The sequence below is a fragment of the Myotis lucifugus genome, unplaced genomic scaffold, assembly GCF_000147115.1.
Source record: "Myotis lucifugus unplaced genomic scaffold, Myoluc2.0 scaffold_6, whole genome shotgun sequence".
Classification (NCBI taxonomy): Eukaryota; Metazoa; Chordata; class Mammalia; order Chiroptera; family Vespertilionidae; genus Myotis; species Myotis lucifugus.
The window spans coordinates 11,411,762-11,430,301 of NW_005871054.1; the positions used below are offsets into that span (position 1 = coordinate 11,411,762).

At 43.0% G+C, this 18,540-nt stretch overlaps 1 protein-coding gene across 1 annotated transcript in view; it reads left to right on the forward strand.

The window, feature by feature from the left end:
• Positions 1-4,945: 4,945 nt before the first annotated feature.
• Positions 4,946-18,540, forward strand: part of LHCGR (luteinizing hormone/choriogonadotropin receptor) — a gene marked incomplete at its 5' end in the record, with an annotated part of 55,500 nt that continues 41,905 nt past the window's right edge. The window contains one exon of the mRNA XM_023746052.1: positions 4,946-5,058. Within this exon, the coding sequence (XP_023601820.1) occupies positions 4,946-5,058 (113 nt within the window). The remainder of the gene's footprint in view (positions 5,059-18,540) is intronic.

Genomic DNA, 18,540 nt, shown 5'->3' on the forward strand with positions numbered 1-18,540 from the left:
CTATGGCCCTCTTGGAGATTCAGAATGCACGTTACAAATTCTGAGAAAGTGTCCAATAAAGAACTTTGTTTAACTTGAACCCAATTTGACCCAAATTTCTTGAGCTTTGACACCTTTTCCCTAAATACTGCCAATTAGCATGGGAGGCAACAGTATCCTGTGGTCCACACTTTGATTAATTTTACATCAGTTTTTAAAACTCAAATCCTGTTTCCTTTTTTATTTATTTCATCATATGAGAAAGTTTTCTCTTTCTTTGTGTTGGCTCTACCTAATATTTTAGTTTGAAAACTTGATTTCTAAGCCAAGGCTGCAGTTTACTAGGAGTCCTTCCCTAAAATAGAAGGAATGCTTGGAGAGTTATTTAGCAAAATGCAGCTTCTCTAAAAAGAAGAATAATGTGTTTCTATGACACTGCCTCTTTTTTCACTCATTCACATCCATTCATTTGTTCGTTCACTCACTGGGCCAGTTTATTCCCAGAAGCACAGTGATAAATGCTACCAATCAAAGGGGAAAAGTGACAGAGATAAGAATAGAAAATCCCTATTTCTTTCCTAGCTGAGAAGGGTCGGAGGATGTAGGCAAGTCAAATAAAGGTCACAGCAAGGAAGTTTAGTTGTAAGTGAGAGAGACTCAACTCCAATTAGCTTAAGGGAAAAGAGGTGTATTGGCTCATTACTTGGGAAATCTCATTACTTGGGAAATCCAAGGAAGGTGCTGGCCTCGGACTCTGTTTGCCCACATCTGTCTCTCGTCTCTGTTTTTCTCTCTGTAGCAGGTAAGCTTTTTCATGAGACAAGGAGGACAACAGCCTCAATTCATTTATATCCTTCCAACAACAGGACCAAAATGGCAAGGCCCCTTCTCTAGCTCTTCTAGCAGTCTTGGAGAAGGACTCTCATGCCCCAGACCATCCTTAAGCCTCTATTCCCAGACCCATCCCTAGGGCTGGTGCCCATCAGCCTTCAGCTTTGAGCTAGTTCCTGTGAAGGCTCACGGGAACTCCAGGGCAGAGTTGGAGATGGCACAGCTGATCACATCTCTGATTTCACACCATATAGACAGTAAAACAGAAAGTGAAATTTCCAAGCAAGCCACAGGGAGGTTGCATGAAATGTCACAGTGTAACTTTCAGGGGTCATCTTTTTTGTTTGCTTCGTTTTATTTTGCTCCCAGTGGTAAAGTGAGCAACTGACAGGCTAACTGTATTTTTCTTTCTTTACACATATTTTCCCTCCATGCCCTACTTTCCTTCTAAGGGAAAGGTAAAACCAGTGCTTTTAAGAGGGAAGAAATATCAGTTATGGTATTATATTAATATGGTATGTGTTCAAGAATCAGAAAATCTTACCTAATCTGCTTGAGGTTTTTCATTACTTTGCCGACTTCCTCCAACTCCAGTATCTCAGTGTGACATCAAGTGCTATTGAGTTTTGATCTAGTGAGGCATAAGAAAAAATATGCTCTATGATCTTGTGAAATTGCTCATTCTCCCCCCCCAAAAAAAATTAAAATGAGTAAACTGATTGCTACTTAAAAGTAAAACAAAACCTCAGTATTATAATCAGTTGAACAATTTTACAAATATGTTATTTGTATGCATGTGCTAACACATACCAGATTTCTTTAACAATGGGTCAAAATTCTTAAACTTCATTCAGAGTCCATAGTAAAGATTCTTGAGCTTTGTCTTCTCAAGGCAAATTTAATTCTAGAACTTCCATTTTAATGTTCCACAAATTGTGTTCTGGGAACCCCATGCATCAAAATTGCATGGGTGCTTGTTAGAACAGACTCCTGGGCTCCACTTCCTATCAACTGAATTCTAATCTCTTTTGGAAAGAGTCCCAGGAATCTTTGTTCTTAAAGCTTCCAAAATGATATTTCTGCATCTTAAAATATAAGAAGCCCGTTCTAAAATTTCAAAAAATTTTATTAAGATTTCTGAGTTGTAGTGTCAGATATTCTTTTTCTTTTTTTAATCCTCACCCAAGGATATTTTTTCCATTGATTTTTAGGAAGAGTGGGAAAGAGTGGGAAAAGACAGAGAAACATCGATGTGAGAGAAACACAACGTTTGGTTGCCTCTTCATGAGCCCGACCAGGCCCCAGGCCTGGGGAGGAGCCTGCAACCAAAGTACGTGCCCTTGACCAGATGGACCTGGGACCCTTTGGTCTGCAGGCTGACTCTATCCACTGAGCCAAACCAGTTAGGGCACGTCAGATATTCTTTATCTCTTTAAGTTAGAATAAACTTCTTGTGAATTCCAAAAACTTTAGTTTGTCAGTAAAAAATAATTAGCAATCCTTGTGGGTCATGCTCTTTTGAAGTTCTGTGACAAAAGTAACCATAAGTATAATTATATGACATAGGGGTTCTTCAGATTTAAAAATATTCACTCTAAATAGGTCACATCTTAAAGAGAAGGATAGGTAAATTCCACTGTAATGAACTTTTGTGATTTTAACAATCAGTGTGATTTTGTTATAAGAGGTACACTACAAGAACCAATGTGATAAGTAAGATACAACAGAAATTAATCAGAGATATAAAAGTTTAATGAAAGCTCATTAGAATTAAAGTTTTCTTTCAACTGAACAACTTCACCTTTTTATAAAGGATTTAATTTCCAATCCAGTACAAGCAATAAGAAGTCAGTATACACAATCCACCTCCTTCCACCAACAAAACAATAGGAGCTGCCCACAAAGGCCTTGCATTGTAGAGCTAAAAGAGCCTTAAGGATTGTGAACTCCAACCCCTCCTCCTGCAGATGAGGAAATCAAAGAACAAGTCACATGGTTGATGATGAAACAGAAAGGAAAATCAAGATGTTCTGACTGCTCTGTTCTTCTCTTATGGGAGTTTAAGTAACTCCCAAGGATACCCAAGCATAGAATCAAATAGCTCTTCAGGGATAGGTGGGAGCAACATTCTTTTTATATACCAGACAGGCTATGGAGTAAAAAGAAAAGGCCCCATATAACATAAGACTTGAAATAAATGCCACTCAGCCACCTTGAAGTATCCATCCCTTTTCTCCTGCAATTCAGGATACATGGTGGAAATGTTTGAAAAGCTCAGAGTTACCCCAACTTCCCCACCAAAATCTGACAAAGCTAAAAGAGAGGAAATGTGACCCCGTTGAAAATAAATCAAGCAAGGTTGTTAAGCTTCTCTCAGCTGATTTATTGAGCATCTGCTATAGGTCTGCGTATGGGTTTCATTTAATCATTCTGTTACTCAACAATATATACTGAGTACCTACTAGGAGCTAGAAGCTATGACATACCCTAGCAATACTAAAATGAATGGACAGGAGGAAGCGAAATTAAAGCCATAATTACAGTGTGTTATATTACTGGCTATAGAATCAAGTGCTATGGCCACAACTACTCAGGCAGGTCGAATCAGAGAAGGCTTTACAGCGGAAGTGACGTTGGGTTGAGTCGTGAAGGACAACTAGGAGTTTACCTAAATGGAATATGAAAAAGGAAGAGAAAATCATTCCAGGTCAGGGGAACAGCAAATATAGTTAGGTAAGCAGTTGGAGACAGGGATCCAGAACATAAAGACAATCATATAGACATACAAAGCTTTGTTTTTCATGCCATCTAGCACAATGCTGTCATCTAGCAAAGCCCAATTATTTTTTAAATTCACCTTCCTTGGGCAAGAGACTCCAAGAGACTAGAGACTGGTGCCTGAGCCAGTCTGTCCATGAGAGGTAACTTCAACACAGAAAAAAAGGGAATCTGTTTTCACTTCCTGTCTGTACAGTCTTGGATACCTTCCCAGCTCTCAAAGCCCACCTCTTCCAGAAAGACTTCTAGGATTTCCAGAGTTCTTGGAAGGAAGGTAGAAAAGTGTTTTAATGATGGGATTAAATAGGGAAATCACGGATCCCCAGGTTTACCATAACATTTTGTCTCCTTTCCAAGTCCTTGGTATGTAGATCATATAGTAATATTTTTTTTTGCATGGGTGATAAATATGAGTTCAAACAGTTTCTGCTGCTGTGTGACTTTGGGAAAATCATGTAACCTCTCAGAACACCGTTTTTCTGATTGTAACACTTGCTAGTTTACTGTGAAGCTTAGACATGATGTGAAGGAAAGCACCTGTCACAGATCCAGCCCATACTGGGCCTCTAGTGGAGTAACTGCTGTATATTATTGGAGCAGTTTCATTCACTCAACAAATCTTTACCATGTAGAAGCCAGAAAGAATCCCTGGCACCTCACAATCTATAGTGGAGATTAGAACAGACTCAAATCGCTATTATATAAGGAGGAAAGCAGTTACTACCAAGAGAGTACTGAGCAGTACTGGGGAAGTTGGTAGGACAGAGATTAATTAGTGTGGAGGGAGATGGTGGGGAAGAAAGAGAAAGGATTTAGGGCTGAGAAGGAAGGAGAGGAGAAGCTTCTCAGCTGGGCACTTTCACCCCTGGGATGGGGTATGGTTTGTACCCGAGTCTGGGGCTGTCCCCTCCCTGATGAAATAAAAGAAGTTAGGGGAAGTGACACAACTCACTCAACTTCACACTCCTGGTTACAGTGGAGCGAGGACAGGCATTCTGAACGCCGCACCCTTACCCAAGCATGCACCCTTCCCACAGCTACCCCAGAACTAGGGCTATTTGCAGCTGTAGCGGACGGACAGTCCCTGGAAAGCAGCAGTAAGGAAGTGATGGGGTACTGAACTCTGTCCCACGTCGAGGCACAACACAATTTCAGCGGCGGGGACGCCGTAGCGGGGGTAAGGGCGGGCGGAGCCGAGAAGGTGGGAGGACAGGCCAAGGGGCGGGGAGAGGGGCGCGGGCCACTCCAGGGCTATCAAGGGCGCCCGCCCAGTCGCCAAAGCCTGCACTCAGGCTCTCTTGCCATGGGGGCGAGGCGTCCCCAGCGCGGTGGCCGCAGCTGGCGCTGGCTGTAACTGTTGCCGCCCGCGCTGCCGCGGCCGCTGAGCGGGACGCACTGCCCCGAGCCCTGCAGCTGCCCGCCAGACGGCGCCCTGCGCTGCCCTGGCCCGCGGGCCGGCCTCACCCGACTGTGAGTACGCGGCGCCCCCGACCTGCGACCCTCCCTCGCTCCTCGCCACTTCGCCTCCCTACTCTTTGCCCGCCTTTACCTGGAACTTTGGAGGAAAATCTTTCACCTGGTCAAACCCACCAGCTTTTAGGGTGATGAGAAGCCAAACATTGGGGTCTGTCTTTACCACCCTGTACCGCACCTTGGATTTGGGCCCCACCTGCTGTCGCACCTCCAGCCCCTGGGAGCCCCGTCCCCTCTTTCTCCTGGTTGGGGCCGCAGCAGGGGCTGTGGAATTGCCCAGAAGCGACAGGGGAAGGCGTCGCTCCCTGTTTCCCTGTCGCTACTGGAAAGGGGCAGGGTGTGATGCTGCTCTGCCCCCGGAAATCTTGCGTGGTCTTTGAGCCTTGGGGCAGCCCGGTTGGTAGAACTTACTGTGACCTCTGGCTTCCTGTGGTCCTCTAGGAATGAGGTGTTCAGGCCCAATGGCCAGGGGTGACCTGGTCACCCAACCCGGACTGCTGGGAGCCGCCTCCCCCAGCCAGGGCCCACCTACACCTTAGTGAGCATGCGAGCCACTGCTCCACCCCTGTCCCAGACAAACTCATTTCAATCAAGGCCTCATTAATCAGAGGCCCTGTGTCCCACCTGGGCCTGCCACCAACGCCTCCACCCTCACAGGGCTGGTTAAGGGAATTGTATACATCAGCAAGCAGGTGGAGGAAGGTGTGTGTTGAAATAATGGGGTAAGGAAGAGAAGGGGGTGAGTGCTAGTGTATCAGGGTGTCATCAGGTCTCCTTTCTTCAATTTAGAAAAAGGTACCCACATAATATGATTCTATTTATTTGAAATATCCAGAGCTCTGCCGGCATGGCTGAGTGGTTGATCATTGACCAGTGAACCAGAAGGTCACGGTTCGATTGCTGGTCAGAGCACATGCCGGCAATCGATGTGCAGGAGACAGCCAATCAATGATTCTCCCTCATCACTGATGTCTCTCTCTCTCTCTCTCTCTCTCTCTCTCTCTTCCTTCCTCTCTAAAATCAATAAAAATATATTTTTTTAAAAAAAATGAAATAGCCAGATACACAGAAATAGATTAGAAGCTGCCAGGTTGGAGTAAGGGTCAGGTGACTGCTAAAGGGTGTGGCTTTTGGGGTAACAAAAACTATCTAAAATTAGATTGTGGTGATGGTTGGACAAGTCTATGACTATACTAAAAATTATTGCATTGTACACTATAAATATGTGAGTTTATGGTATATGAATTACATTTTGATAAACTTGCTACAAGAGAAAAGGGTACTATAAAAGAATCCAAAAGGCACCAAAGTGGAGGTCTTGGTCATGTTCTAACAACTGGAGGTGATAGAATTTCATGCTGGGGGATGAAAGAGACCCCCCTCCCCAATTCCTTGGGCCCCAGCAGTCTGTCAGATGCCCATTTCATTGAGGGGAATTCCCTCCCTCCTGAGGGGCCAGACTTCTCCCCCAGAAGAATGAGTAGCCTTCAGGGGATATTTGTGGTTGACAGATACAGTTTAAAGGTTGAGGGGTTTATATTAATTCTCATTAATTATCTTGTCAGTTCAATCCCCTAAAAGTGAGGACCATGCTGATAGAATTTGTTTCAATCAATCAACAAATCTATGAAACCTGCCTTCAAAGTCCCAGGCCTTGTCCTTCTCTGCCAAGCCTCTCATCCTGCTCTTATGAATGACTGTGCCACGAACAGCCTCTCTCACTTGCCTAGTGCTCATCATACAGATTACAAAACACTGAGATCCAAAGAAACAGAATAACCAAGGCCCTGCATCTATTGAGTAGCAAAGACACTTCATCTATTAATTATCTTTTTATATTTGTTTTCTTAGCAAGAAAATTACCCCTTTTTCTCCAGCTTCTCCAAAGTTGGCACTGAGTGGAGAACCCCTGGTGGGTGGCAGGAATGGGTGGACCAAGTCCCAGCTCCTTTCAGATTCAGCTTTTCACTGAAATCTCTCAACAATTCCTGCTGCCACACCCTTGGAGGCCTCAGGAGTGTACCCCTTCCCTGGAGAAGACAGAAAGGGAAAGACCAAAACAAAACAAAAATCCTCTTGTTGCCCCACAGCACAGTTTAAAGAAGCTGAGAACCCTTCTAAAAGATTTTAAGGGCTGACTAGATTTGGGGTTGAGTGTGAGACAAGATAAGTCTGCTAGCACGCTAAAGCTGCCTAGTCTCACACGCAAAAAGGAGCTAGTTGTCCAGGCTCTGAAGTCCTTTGCCATCCCTGTGGGATTCTGGAGAACCCTTGACTTCCTCTCTTCACACGCACTATTTTGGCATCTTCTCCTAGACATTTAGACCCCATAGGCCAGGGGTGGGAAACATCCAGACTCAGGCCGTATAAGGCCCTTGAAATCATTTGGTCTGGCCCTGCAAGGCAACTGCAGGTGGAACTCACAATTCAATAAATCTAGGAGCTTTTTTCATAGCAACATAAATTTATATTAAGTGAATTATATTAAGCAAATGATGTTATAAATATTCAAATGGTCCTTGGAAGAAAAAAGGTACCCCACCCTGCCTTGGGTCAACAGACATGCTGCCCCTCACAAGATCAGACTTCCTGAGGATCAGACAATCGAGAGATGACTCATCTTCAGGTGAGAACCCTGTGGAGGTGGAGCTGATAAAGGCCCATACAGGATAACTTTTTCAGCAGGATATGGTGACTTCAACATCAATATGACAAAAGAGGTGCATAAAAATGAATAGGAGGGTAGATATATTAAGGCAATATTCCTCAAACTGTGGTCCCAGACTAGCAGCATGAGCATCACCTGGGAAATGTTAGAAATGCATACTCTCAGGCCCCAGCCCCAATCTATGGAATCAGAAACTCCGAGGGTGTGGTTTAGCAGTCCGTGCTTTAACAAACTCCCCGCGTGATTCTGATGCAAGATATTGCTCTCTACAGAGGATATAACCTTCTAGAAAGCAAGAAGTCTGTTGTAAACTTCCTTGTGCCATATACTTCCCGTCTCCACACTTCCACCATCCCCCACACACATACATACATCCATAATACCCATCGATTGCAAAAGGCAGCTGTGATCAAATTAAAACCCCAAACTCTGAGACATATGAAAAATAAACAGGATTGAGAAAAAAATGGTGGTTTGTTTTGGGGGTTTTTTAAGAGAAATAGGGGAAGGAATCCATGGAGAAGGACAGACACTGACAATGCAAGGGGTGGGGAGAATAATACTTGATGGAGTGGGATCTCAATGCGGGTGGGAGGAGAGCATTAGTCTCAGATCATAGGGGAAGGGTTAATCTTAGAAAGAACAGACAGACTTCTGAGTCCCAGGGCAAGAAGTCAGTTGGGTAAAGATATAATTCAACATTGAGGCAAAGGACAGGAAAAGTGTTTGAGTTCATGCTAAAATCCTCTTTTCTTAATGATGAATGAATGAAATGGTAAACGGTAATTATAAAATAGACAAATGCTATGGATAACAAGTTATCAGGAGTTTGTAAAAAGAAGAGCACTGAATTATGAGCTAAGGCTTCCAGAAGAAGAGGGAGGTGGTCTTGCACTCAGTTATCCACAGGACTTGCTCAGCAGAGAGAAGAGGACCACCCTGGGTTCGGGGATTGGAGAAGGCGGATACCCAGTGCCCCTTAGAATTCAGCAGCCCCTCAGCAACTGCTAGTTCACGTTTTAATCATTTCAGGCCTTGGTAGTCCTGACTTTTAAGACCTCCAACTGAAGCTCACTGTTTGGTTTAAAAGGAGGGGGGGGGCTGTAATTGCTTATCATTGACAAGCCCATGCTTGCAAATCTTAAAAATGGCATTGTTCAATTGTTCCTATCTGTCCATCCCTTCCATATTTTATTTAAACTTAGATATTTAAAACCTAAAATGTGATACAAAAAAAATGCCTCCCGCATTTTTACTAGTTTTAATTGAGGAATAAAAAAATATAATAGAAAAAAGATTTAAAATTTTTCCTTTCCTTATTAGTTCCAGACAAATGGAAGGGAGAGAGAGAAAAAAATCTCACCTTGCCTATGGTTATATAAAGATCTTTGTCTCTATGACAACAGAAAGGTTGATCTGCTTGATGTAGAAATAGCTTCTGAAAAATCTGTTTGTAAGAAAATGCTAATAATAATTATGGCAATTTATTTTTTGCATGTTGTTCCAACTGAGCAGAGATTAAACTTTTAGACTTTATTATAAGACATGATCCAGAGACTTGGAAAGATAAAATGTGCTGTATCCATGAGTCCAGTGTCCCAGCAAAATGTTAGTATCCTAACATCTTTCCTGGATGTCTTTCTCCTTCTTCCTCTTGCAGTGGAAATCAGGGTCCAGAACAGTGTTCAATGTTATAGAGGGATCTACAGGAGGAGGGTGTGGTCCCTGTCCTTTAGTAGCCCATAGTCTATGTGTAAATATGCTCAAGAGACTGGTATTCATGGGGAAAGAGGTAACAAGGCTCTAAGGAAATTAGAGAATAAATCAATAACTGTGAACTGAAATCTCCAAAGGTTTCATGAGCCAAAGGTCATGAGGATGAACCTTGAAGGAGAAAAGGGAAGAATTGTCCAGGTGGAAGAACTATAACCATAATAAGTTATAGTAGACTAGAGCAGTGGTCTGCAAACTCATTAGTCAACAGAGCCAAATATCAACAGTACTTCTTCAAAATAGACTCGCCCAGGCCGAAAACCGACTTCTGTGCATGGGCCACAAAGTTTCAATCGCACTGTACGTGCGCGCCCGCGTGGTATTTTGTGGAAGAGCCACATTCAAGGGGCCAAAGAGCCACATGTGGCTCGCGAGCCACAGTTTGCCGACCACGGGACTAGAGAAACATGAAATAAGGTTGAATGGATTTTTTTCTTATTATGCCTCTCCCCAGCTCTTTGGGGAAATTTTATTTTTAAGAGAAGATATGAAGTCATCAAAAACATTTGATTAAATTACCCAGAGGGTTATGCAAAAAGAAAAAATCCAATATGTAGTTCTTGACTAATAAACTTTCAAAAGTCATTCTTGGACAGTTAATTAAAAGGCATTAAGTAAAAATCATGATTTGGAGTCATTTTCCCATGAAACTTTCCCCAATGTCCTCTCCTACCCCCACCCTCCCAAACACAAACACATGTACTTGCTTCAATATCTTGTACTTACGTATATTTTTGCATATATCTCACCACAGTGTAACCATTTATTCAATGTGTGTCTCTTCTGCTACAGCATGCTTCTCAACCTCAGAACAACTGACATTTGGAGTCAGATAATCACTTGTAGTGGAGGGGGGGGGCACTGTTCTGTACACTGTGGGATGCTTAGTAGCATCACTGGCCTCTACCCACTAGGTGCCAGTAGCACTGCCCTCCCAAATTGTGACAACCAAAAATGACTCTAGACATTTGCCAAATAGCCCCTGGGGGTAAAATCTGCCCCTCTCCCTTTGGTTTTGAATCAATGAAGTGAGAATCAATTGAAGAGGTCTTATTCAACTCAAGATTCCCAGAATTTCTCAGGTAGTATGATTAAAATGTTTACTGAACTACATACATGATGATCAAACTGAATAGAAGTCGAATAAGAACAAAGAACCAATGCCAAAAGGAAACACATATTATTTAGAATGTACCATATCTAAATACCATTTAAAAATTCTCCATCCTAGACAGTGAGGAGGCAAGGGTGCTATGGGTATTGGAGGGGGTTCTCTGTTATATCAACAATCAGGTCCAAGATTTTGCAGAGCCCTAGTCTGTCCTTTGAATAGGCCTTTGTAGACATATCAGCCTCTGAGAAGCAAGACTGGAAACATACCTATATTAATATACTCCCATCTGGATTATTTTAATTTTTATTGTCTATTTGTTTTAACTCACTCATTAGAAGAAAAAAAATTAATCCCCAGCCCAGGATCCATTAAAACAAAACAAAACAACCACCAAGGCAGCCTGAATTGAGACATGGATTTCCTGTCCAGGACACCAGGTAGGAGCCCACTAGACAGAGGGAAGCTTTCCTAACTCTTGCAGGTAATACAGTATGTCTTATCCCTGCCTTCCCTAACGCTAGCCAGACCAAAAAACGCAGAATTCAGGAAGCTCTTGTCCCACCTCCCTACCCCACAAAAAGCAAAGGCCCCAGGTAGCAGTTGATCCTGAACCTCAGTTCTGACTCAGCTCCCCCAGCTGTACCTTCAAGGCAATTCTTAAACATGCCTGTGCTTATAAACAGGCTCCTTGGGGGAAGCTTTGCAAGAACCAGACTTTATTAGTTCAAAAATCATCCTTTGGGGGAATGATGGCCCCTAGTGAGATACCAAAAAGCATGCAATAGAGTTCCCAAAATCTCAGTGGAAGTGTAGAGCCAAAAGGTTCACATACAGACCTTTTTGGCATTGGACCCAGCTTCCCCCCTTGGAGAGCAATAATTCTGTGGGTTTTTCTTGCCTTATTCTTTTTTATTTCAAAAGCAGTGTCAGATTAATTCAAAGCTCAAGTTCTGCTCCTTTACCCACCTCTATCTTCTTTCCAAGCCCCTCAATTTGGCTTCTTTTCATGTCTTAAAATGAGGCCTGAAATCTTTTTTTCAAAATATAATCTTCCAGAGTAGCTGTACCAGACGGAGTCTTGGCCAAGTGTAACTGATCTCACACACAGGAAGCTAAAACCAATTGAGCCCCTGCAGTTGGGAGAGGCCTTGCTGCTCACGCCCAGACCCCAGAGGGCTGGCTCCAGGGGAGCATATGTGTTCTGTTCTGGCAGCTCCTCTGGGTGTGCGAAAAATCACATTCAATGCAAATTTTAGCAAGTCTCCCACCAGCTATTTTTTTAAGAAGAGAATTAAAATAATCCTTCCCACCAGGCAGGTGGGCTCTCTGACGTGGTGGGCAGCTTCTAGCAGCTTCTCTACATGGTCCTCATTTACTCCCAGCTTCTGCCTCACTGGGAGAGGAAACCCCCTCCCGGCCAGCAAATCATGCACAGCTGCTCTGTGTGGCCCTGAGCCAGAGCTCTGTAATGCCACCTGAGCCAAATTCAGAATCATCCTTGACTCTGAGGAAATGAGGTGACTCCTGGGTCCCTAATTCTACCTCATGAACAACAGCAGACAACATATCTGAGCTCACAGGGATGGGGATGCTCTGGTATGATAGGGTAGGGTCCAACATAGCCCCCCAAGTGATCTCAATTGATTGACAGGACAAAGACCAGGCAGACCTGAGTTCTAGCACCAGGTCTCGTTTCCCTAACTTGCACTGTGGATTCGGGCTACCTATAAAGCCTCTATGCCAGTGGTTCTCAATCTTCTGGCCCTTTAAATACAGTTCCTCATGTTGTGACCCAACCATAAAATTATTTTTGTTGCTACTTCATAACTGTAATGTTGCTACTGTTATGAATCGTAATGTAAATATCTGATATGCAGGATGGTCTTAGGCGACCCCTGTGAAAGGGTCATTCGACCGCCAAAGGGGTCGAGACCCACAGGTTGAGAACGGCTGCTCTATGCTGTCCATAAAAGGGGAGCGATGACTCCTGCCCCTGAGTGGGTGTGACTATGGGGAAGATAAACAGAAAGCAGAGCCAAAAGTACTGGGAAGTAAAGGTTTCCCACAACTACAAAGTATTATTGTAGCAATCTGATGATGCCAAGAAGACAGCATTTACTGTTCATTCTCCTAGCCCAGTGGTCGGCAAACTGCCGCTCGCAAGCCACATGCAGCTCTTTGGCCCCTTGAGTGTGGCTTTTCCACAAAATACCACGTGCAGGCGCACACGTACAGTGCAATTGAAACTTCGTGGCCCATGCGCAAAAGTCGGTATTTTGCGGAAGAGCCACACTCAAGGGGCCAAAGAGCCGCATGTGGCTCGCGAGCCGCAGTTTGCCAACCACTGTCCTAGCCCATATAGGAGGGTGAACAGTAAATATCTGTCTTCCAAGGGGCAAGCCTGATGGACTAGTTTTGTTCCTGGTAGGTGTTAATTAGAGAAAATGACCCACTAGGTCTCCTCAACCTTGAAGGTGAGTAAGTCAGAATCCATAAATAGCGGAGCTCATTATTGCCTGGAGTCTGATATGCTGGCCTTTTCAGCCCAGGCTGAGCTGCCTCTCAAATATGCCCCCTAACACCTCATTATAGGCTGGATCCTATTGTTTAGTTGGGTCACTCCTATCTGCTCGCAAACCCATTCTTCATCCTTCATTTCCCTATTCCCCATCCCTAAGCCTCAGGCTAGAAACAGAGAAAGCCCTCAGGTCAGACTTGTTGACCACTCAGGAACTACATGCTGAAACCGGTCAATGTGCAGGATCCAATGACAGTCTTCAGATTGTAGGAAAGAGAGGACTACAGTTTTTAGATCACTCCCGGAACAATAGAAGGTAATAAAGGCCACTATAAACAAAATCTGATAGGAGTTCAGAGGAGCCTTCCCTTCTAGCCACAGTAACAAAGTAACTTTGGTGGAGGTATCATCTGAGGTGTAGCTTTGTAAGCCTCATTCTCTATGTGGGCAGCTGGGTTAGCGCCATTATCCCATAAGGTCAGTCCTGGCCTTTGACACCAGCTTAGAAAAGCCAATGGGGGGAAAAAATCACTCTTGCCCTGGCCGGGTTGGCTCAGTGGATAGAGCGTCAGCCTGCAGACTGAAGGGTTCCGGGTTCGATTCTGGTCAAGGGCACATGCCTGGTGTGCAGGCTCGATCCCCAGTAGGGGGCGTGCAGGAAGCAGCAGATCAATGATTCTCTCTCTCTCTCTCTCTCTCTCTCTCTCTCTCTTTCTCTCTCTTTATATATATATATATACTTAAAATCACTCTTCAGTCTTCTGCTCTCTCACTGACCACCAGCACATGCCCTGTCTATGTTATGGAGCATCAAGGGCACAGTGGGGCACTTCCACTGGAAACCCTGGGTAGGGCTCTGAATAAGGCTTTTCTCACTTGCAAGCACCAGAAATCACCTCTGACAAACTTAAGAGATGAATTTATGAGAAGAATAAGGAGGTAGAAGGGTGCTGGCAAGACCCAGGGAGAATCTGGCATTTTAGCAGTAAGAGATCAGGGAACTTCTTTCTAGATTCCACCTTCACAATGAATCAGCTGCAAAGACTCCTTCTATCTGTCTGTTATAGTTTTAAATTCCCAAGAGAGAATCTGATTGCCTCCCCCTGCCCGGCCCCAAGGCAGAAGCATAAGAGCACAGTCAGTGAGGTGCTTCTACCCCATGCAATCAGCAATGACATGCTTCCAGAGAAGGGTCATTTTTGAGCCAGGCAACCAGAAAGCACACATGCCAGTAATTTGGGGCACGTCAAACCCATCCTCAGACTAATTAAAATATGTGGTATATCAGTGCAACCACCTTTTACAGGCTCACTAAAAATTAAAGTAAAATAAAATAAAACGAAGAAGGTTTAGGTGTCTGGAAACAGAAGCTTGTAATCAAAGAGCTTCCTGAAGCATATCTGCAATGGCACTGCCCTGACAACATAATACTCTCCGCTTCTAAAAAATATTTTTGAGAAATCATTTCAGATGATGCAGACATTCCCCCTGGAAGAATTCAACATGTAGTTTTATTTACCAGAGTTATTCTTGTCATGTTATATTATTGCTAGGAGAATTCTAGTTTAGGGGGTAAAGATTAGATCATTTTGCTTTGTGTCTTGAGAAACCTTGAAATGGGTTTTGAGTGAGAGCCTAGATTATACCATTTTCCTCCAAGGCTTTATATTTTTAATTTAGTTGTAGCACAAATGACTTGGAAAATCCATTATCCAGGAAGCTTCTTGAACATCGTGGTTCCCATTATAATTCATAGGCACCTAGCAGCTTGTCCGGTGCTCTGCAATGGCCGTCTTAGAGGACAGTCACTCAAACTGCACTTTCGATGGCAGAGTTCTGACTGAACTTTTTTAAATCAATGAGCAAATGTGGACTCTGCAGAGTGGCTCCCTAGAGTTAAAATATTTAATGGAGAGTTGTTCTTTATCATTTCTTTAAAAGCTATTAGGGGAGGCCTATAAGAGATACCTGAACCCAAAAGAAAGATGCCAATTGGGTGTGGTTAGCCTTCCTCTCAGTTGTCCTATGTATAATCAGCAGATAGTCAAGTGTTTGGAACAAGTCACCGTTTTATAAGCTTAAGGATGACCTTAAGTAGAAGAGTGCATTCCCAAATCCTGAACCTACCCTACTCCACCCCCGACAAGGAAGGCAAAAGAGGGGAAGCTTGAGTTTTTCACAGTAAGCAGCTATGAATTAAAAGTACTTACTGAGCCTTATTTTGTGCTTGACGCTGTAGCAGTATTATATAGACATTTTCTTACTTAATCTCAAAAATCTCTGGGTTACTTAGCATCATCATCATTTATAGATATAGAATGAAGTGATGATTTAAACCCAGACAGCCTGGCTGCAGAAACTATACTCTTCACTAACCCACTGTGCTACTTCCAAAGAGAAAGCACATGCAATTGGTGGGAAGACACATTCCTTAAAGAATGTAGCACCCAAGACAAACCTTTAACAAGAGTAGAATTTGACCAGCAGAGAAGTGCAGATGTGCCAGATGGTGGAGATGGTATGAATGAAGAAAGGAAAGTGAGGCAAGTTCAGGAAGCACAATAGTCTGATTTGTCTAGATAAGCACTGTCTAGTAGAAATATAATGTGTCACAGGTGTCATTTTTATTTTCTAATAGCCACATTTAAAAAGCTTTTAAAGGGTGAAATTAGTTTTAATAAAATACTTTATTTAATCCAATATGTACAAAATATTATTCAACATGTAATCAATATGAAATTATTCATGAGATACTTTCCATTCTTTTTCATACTAAGTCTTTGACATCTAGTGTGTATGTTACACTTACAGTGGATCTCAGCTTGGACTGGCCATAGTTTAAGTGCTCAGTGGCCACATGTGGCTAGTGGCTGTGGTGCTGGACAGCACAAGTTTAGTATACTAGTTATATGAGAGGAATGATGAGTGATAGGACTGACAAATGAAGTTTGAGCCTTTATTTAGAGAGCCTTGAATGCAAGGCTGAGACATCCGTAGATATCTAAGAGTGACACAGTAGGAGTTATAAGGAAGATTAATCTAGAGTGGGCAGGAGAAACCCAGGACAGGGTGAGAGGAAACCAATTTGGGGAGTATAGTTGAGTCAAGGTGGAGGGGGAAAAAAAGGCCAAGAAGAGTGGCAGTGGGAAAGGGATAAAGGACTAGAAGCAAGATACATATGAAGGCAGAATCCACCAGAGACTGGGTGTCCAATGGTGGAACAGAAGAAATGTTCATACAGGGCTCCTGGTAAATTTCAAATAACAGTGCAGTAAACAAACAAACAAAAACCTATATTGTTATTAAATGCTGATGAGAACCAAAGAGAGAAAGAAAACCCATTCTGGTAGAATCTAAAGCTTCGTGGAGGAAGAGGAATTTGAGCTGCATCTTTTTTTTATCTTTATAGTTGAAAGTATTACGTATGTCCCCTTTTTCCCCCCATTGACCTCTTCTAACCCACCCCCACCCTCCACCTCAGGCCTTCACCACCCTATTGTCAGTGACCATGGGTTATGTATATATGCATATAAGTTCTTTGGCTGATCTCTTCCCATCTTTAATGTTAAAGCTGTGAGCACATACCCTCAAGAAGCTGAAGGCTCCATCAGAAGTCTAGGTTTTCACAGGAGAACCAGAGGATCATGTAGCAGGATGTATGAACCCCCCTCCCCTCAAAGAAAAGTACTGATGTGATTTGTGAAGGACACAGCACTGGACCAGGAATGAAGTAACCTACGTTATAGTCCAGACCTGCCACTGAATTGCCAGGTAGTTTCAGGGACGTCATTTCACTTTTCCTAACTTAAGTTTCTTCAACTGCAAAGTGAGGGGCTAGACCAAACCACCTGCAAGTGGACCTTTCACTCTGATCCTTTGAGCCAAATACAATACCTGCTTAAAGAAGTAGTCAAACGATAGAACTACCTGGATGTGTTTGTTTGTTTTTCAATCCTCACCCAAGGATATTTTTCCATTGATTTTTAGAGAGTGGAAGAGAGGGAAAGACAGAGAGAAACATCGACATGAGGAAACACATTGATTGGTTGCCTCCTGCACGAGTCCTGACCAGGGCCTGGACCAGGGAGGAGTCTGCAATGGAGGTACATGCCCTTGACAGAAATTGAACTCGAGACCCTTCGGTCCACAGGCCAATGCTTTATCCACTGAGCCAAACCGACTAGGGCTACCTGAATGTATTTTTAATGCATGCTCCAAAAGTTTCTGAAGTAAAACTTAACATTTTGGATGTCCATCTATACTGACTTCATATTTCAGTTAACATTGCAGTCTCAGCTCCCTCAAGGTAAATGCTAAAGACAAGAGGCCAACAAATGAAGACATACCAAGTAATGAAGTTACCAAATAGATCAATGCACTTGAAATCACAAAGATTTAAATCATTTGGAAAGAGAAAAGCCATTTTATTTCATTCCAAGATGAAAGCAAGTTTATTGTAATTACTGAGCAGCTTTGAAAAGAATACAGAAATTCTTAAGCTTCTGTTAAATATAGAACAAGGTTTTATATTATAAATACAAAAACATTAACATTCTTTTGAATTTAAATAAGCTAATGTCCCTCCCTCCTATTTCAATGAGTTTATTAGGCAAAAAAGCTTTGACCATCTTTGATTTCTCTTTTCCCTTCCCTTTGATTTTGTAGTGTTTTAAAATTCAGGGTGTGTAGCTCCATCAATAAACTAATCATCTGTAAAAGATGGATGGATGTTTGTAGCTTTCCTAAGTCGATAATATAGATGGCTTTTCTAAACAATTAGAGGGAAGTGAATAAAAATATTTCACTTCTGTCATGCTGGGCAGAAGTGAGGCACGATAGTTAGAAGCTAGGAAAATTCCTTGGCAAGTAGAATGGGGAAACTGAGACAGATGACTGATTCAAACTGGCCTCATCCAGCATCCTGTTACCTGCCTCCTTCTCCCACATACCACTCCCTTCAGCATTAAAGCCTTCAGAACAATGAGGTTCTTATCAGCATCAAATAATCTTCAGAACAAAGCCTCAGGTCTGTTAACAGAGTTTTAGTCAAACCAGCATAACATTTAGGCCTCAGTTGTGTTTCAGTTCCAGGCCCAGAAAAGCAGCAAAAGCAGACCAAGCATTACCACAGCTGGCATCAGGACCAGAGGCAATAACCAATGACCCCCTACCCTAGGACTGACCAACCAGTAGAGATCATGACACTGATCCTCCTCATTTTGATGAATCAGCAAATTAAGGGATACACCTGGAAAGCTGATGAATATCCTATTGAGATCCTCTCCTGACACCTCCCCTAAAATTCCCACCTTTAGAAAACAGATAAAAACCCTTAAGACAAAGGACCCAGTGTTCTCTCTCTCCTCTCTCTCTCTCTCTCTCTCCCATGTCTACTGTCTTCAGGTC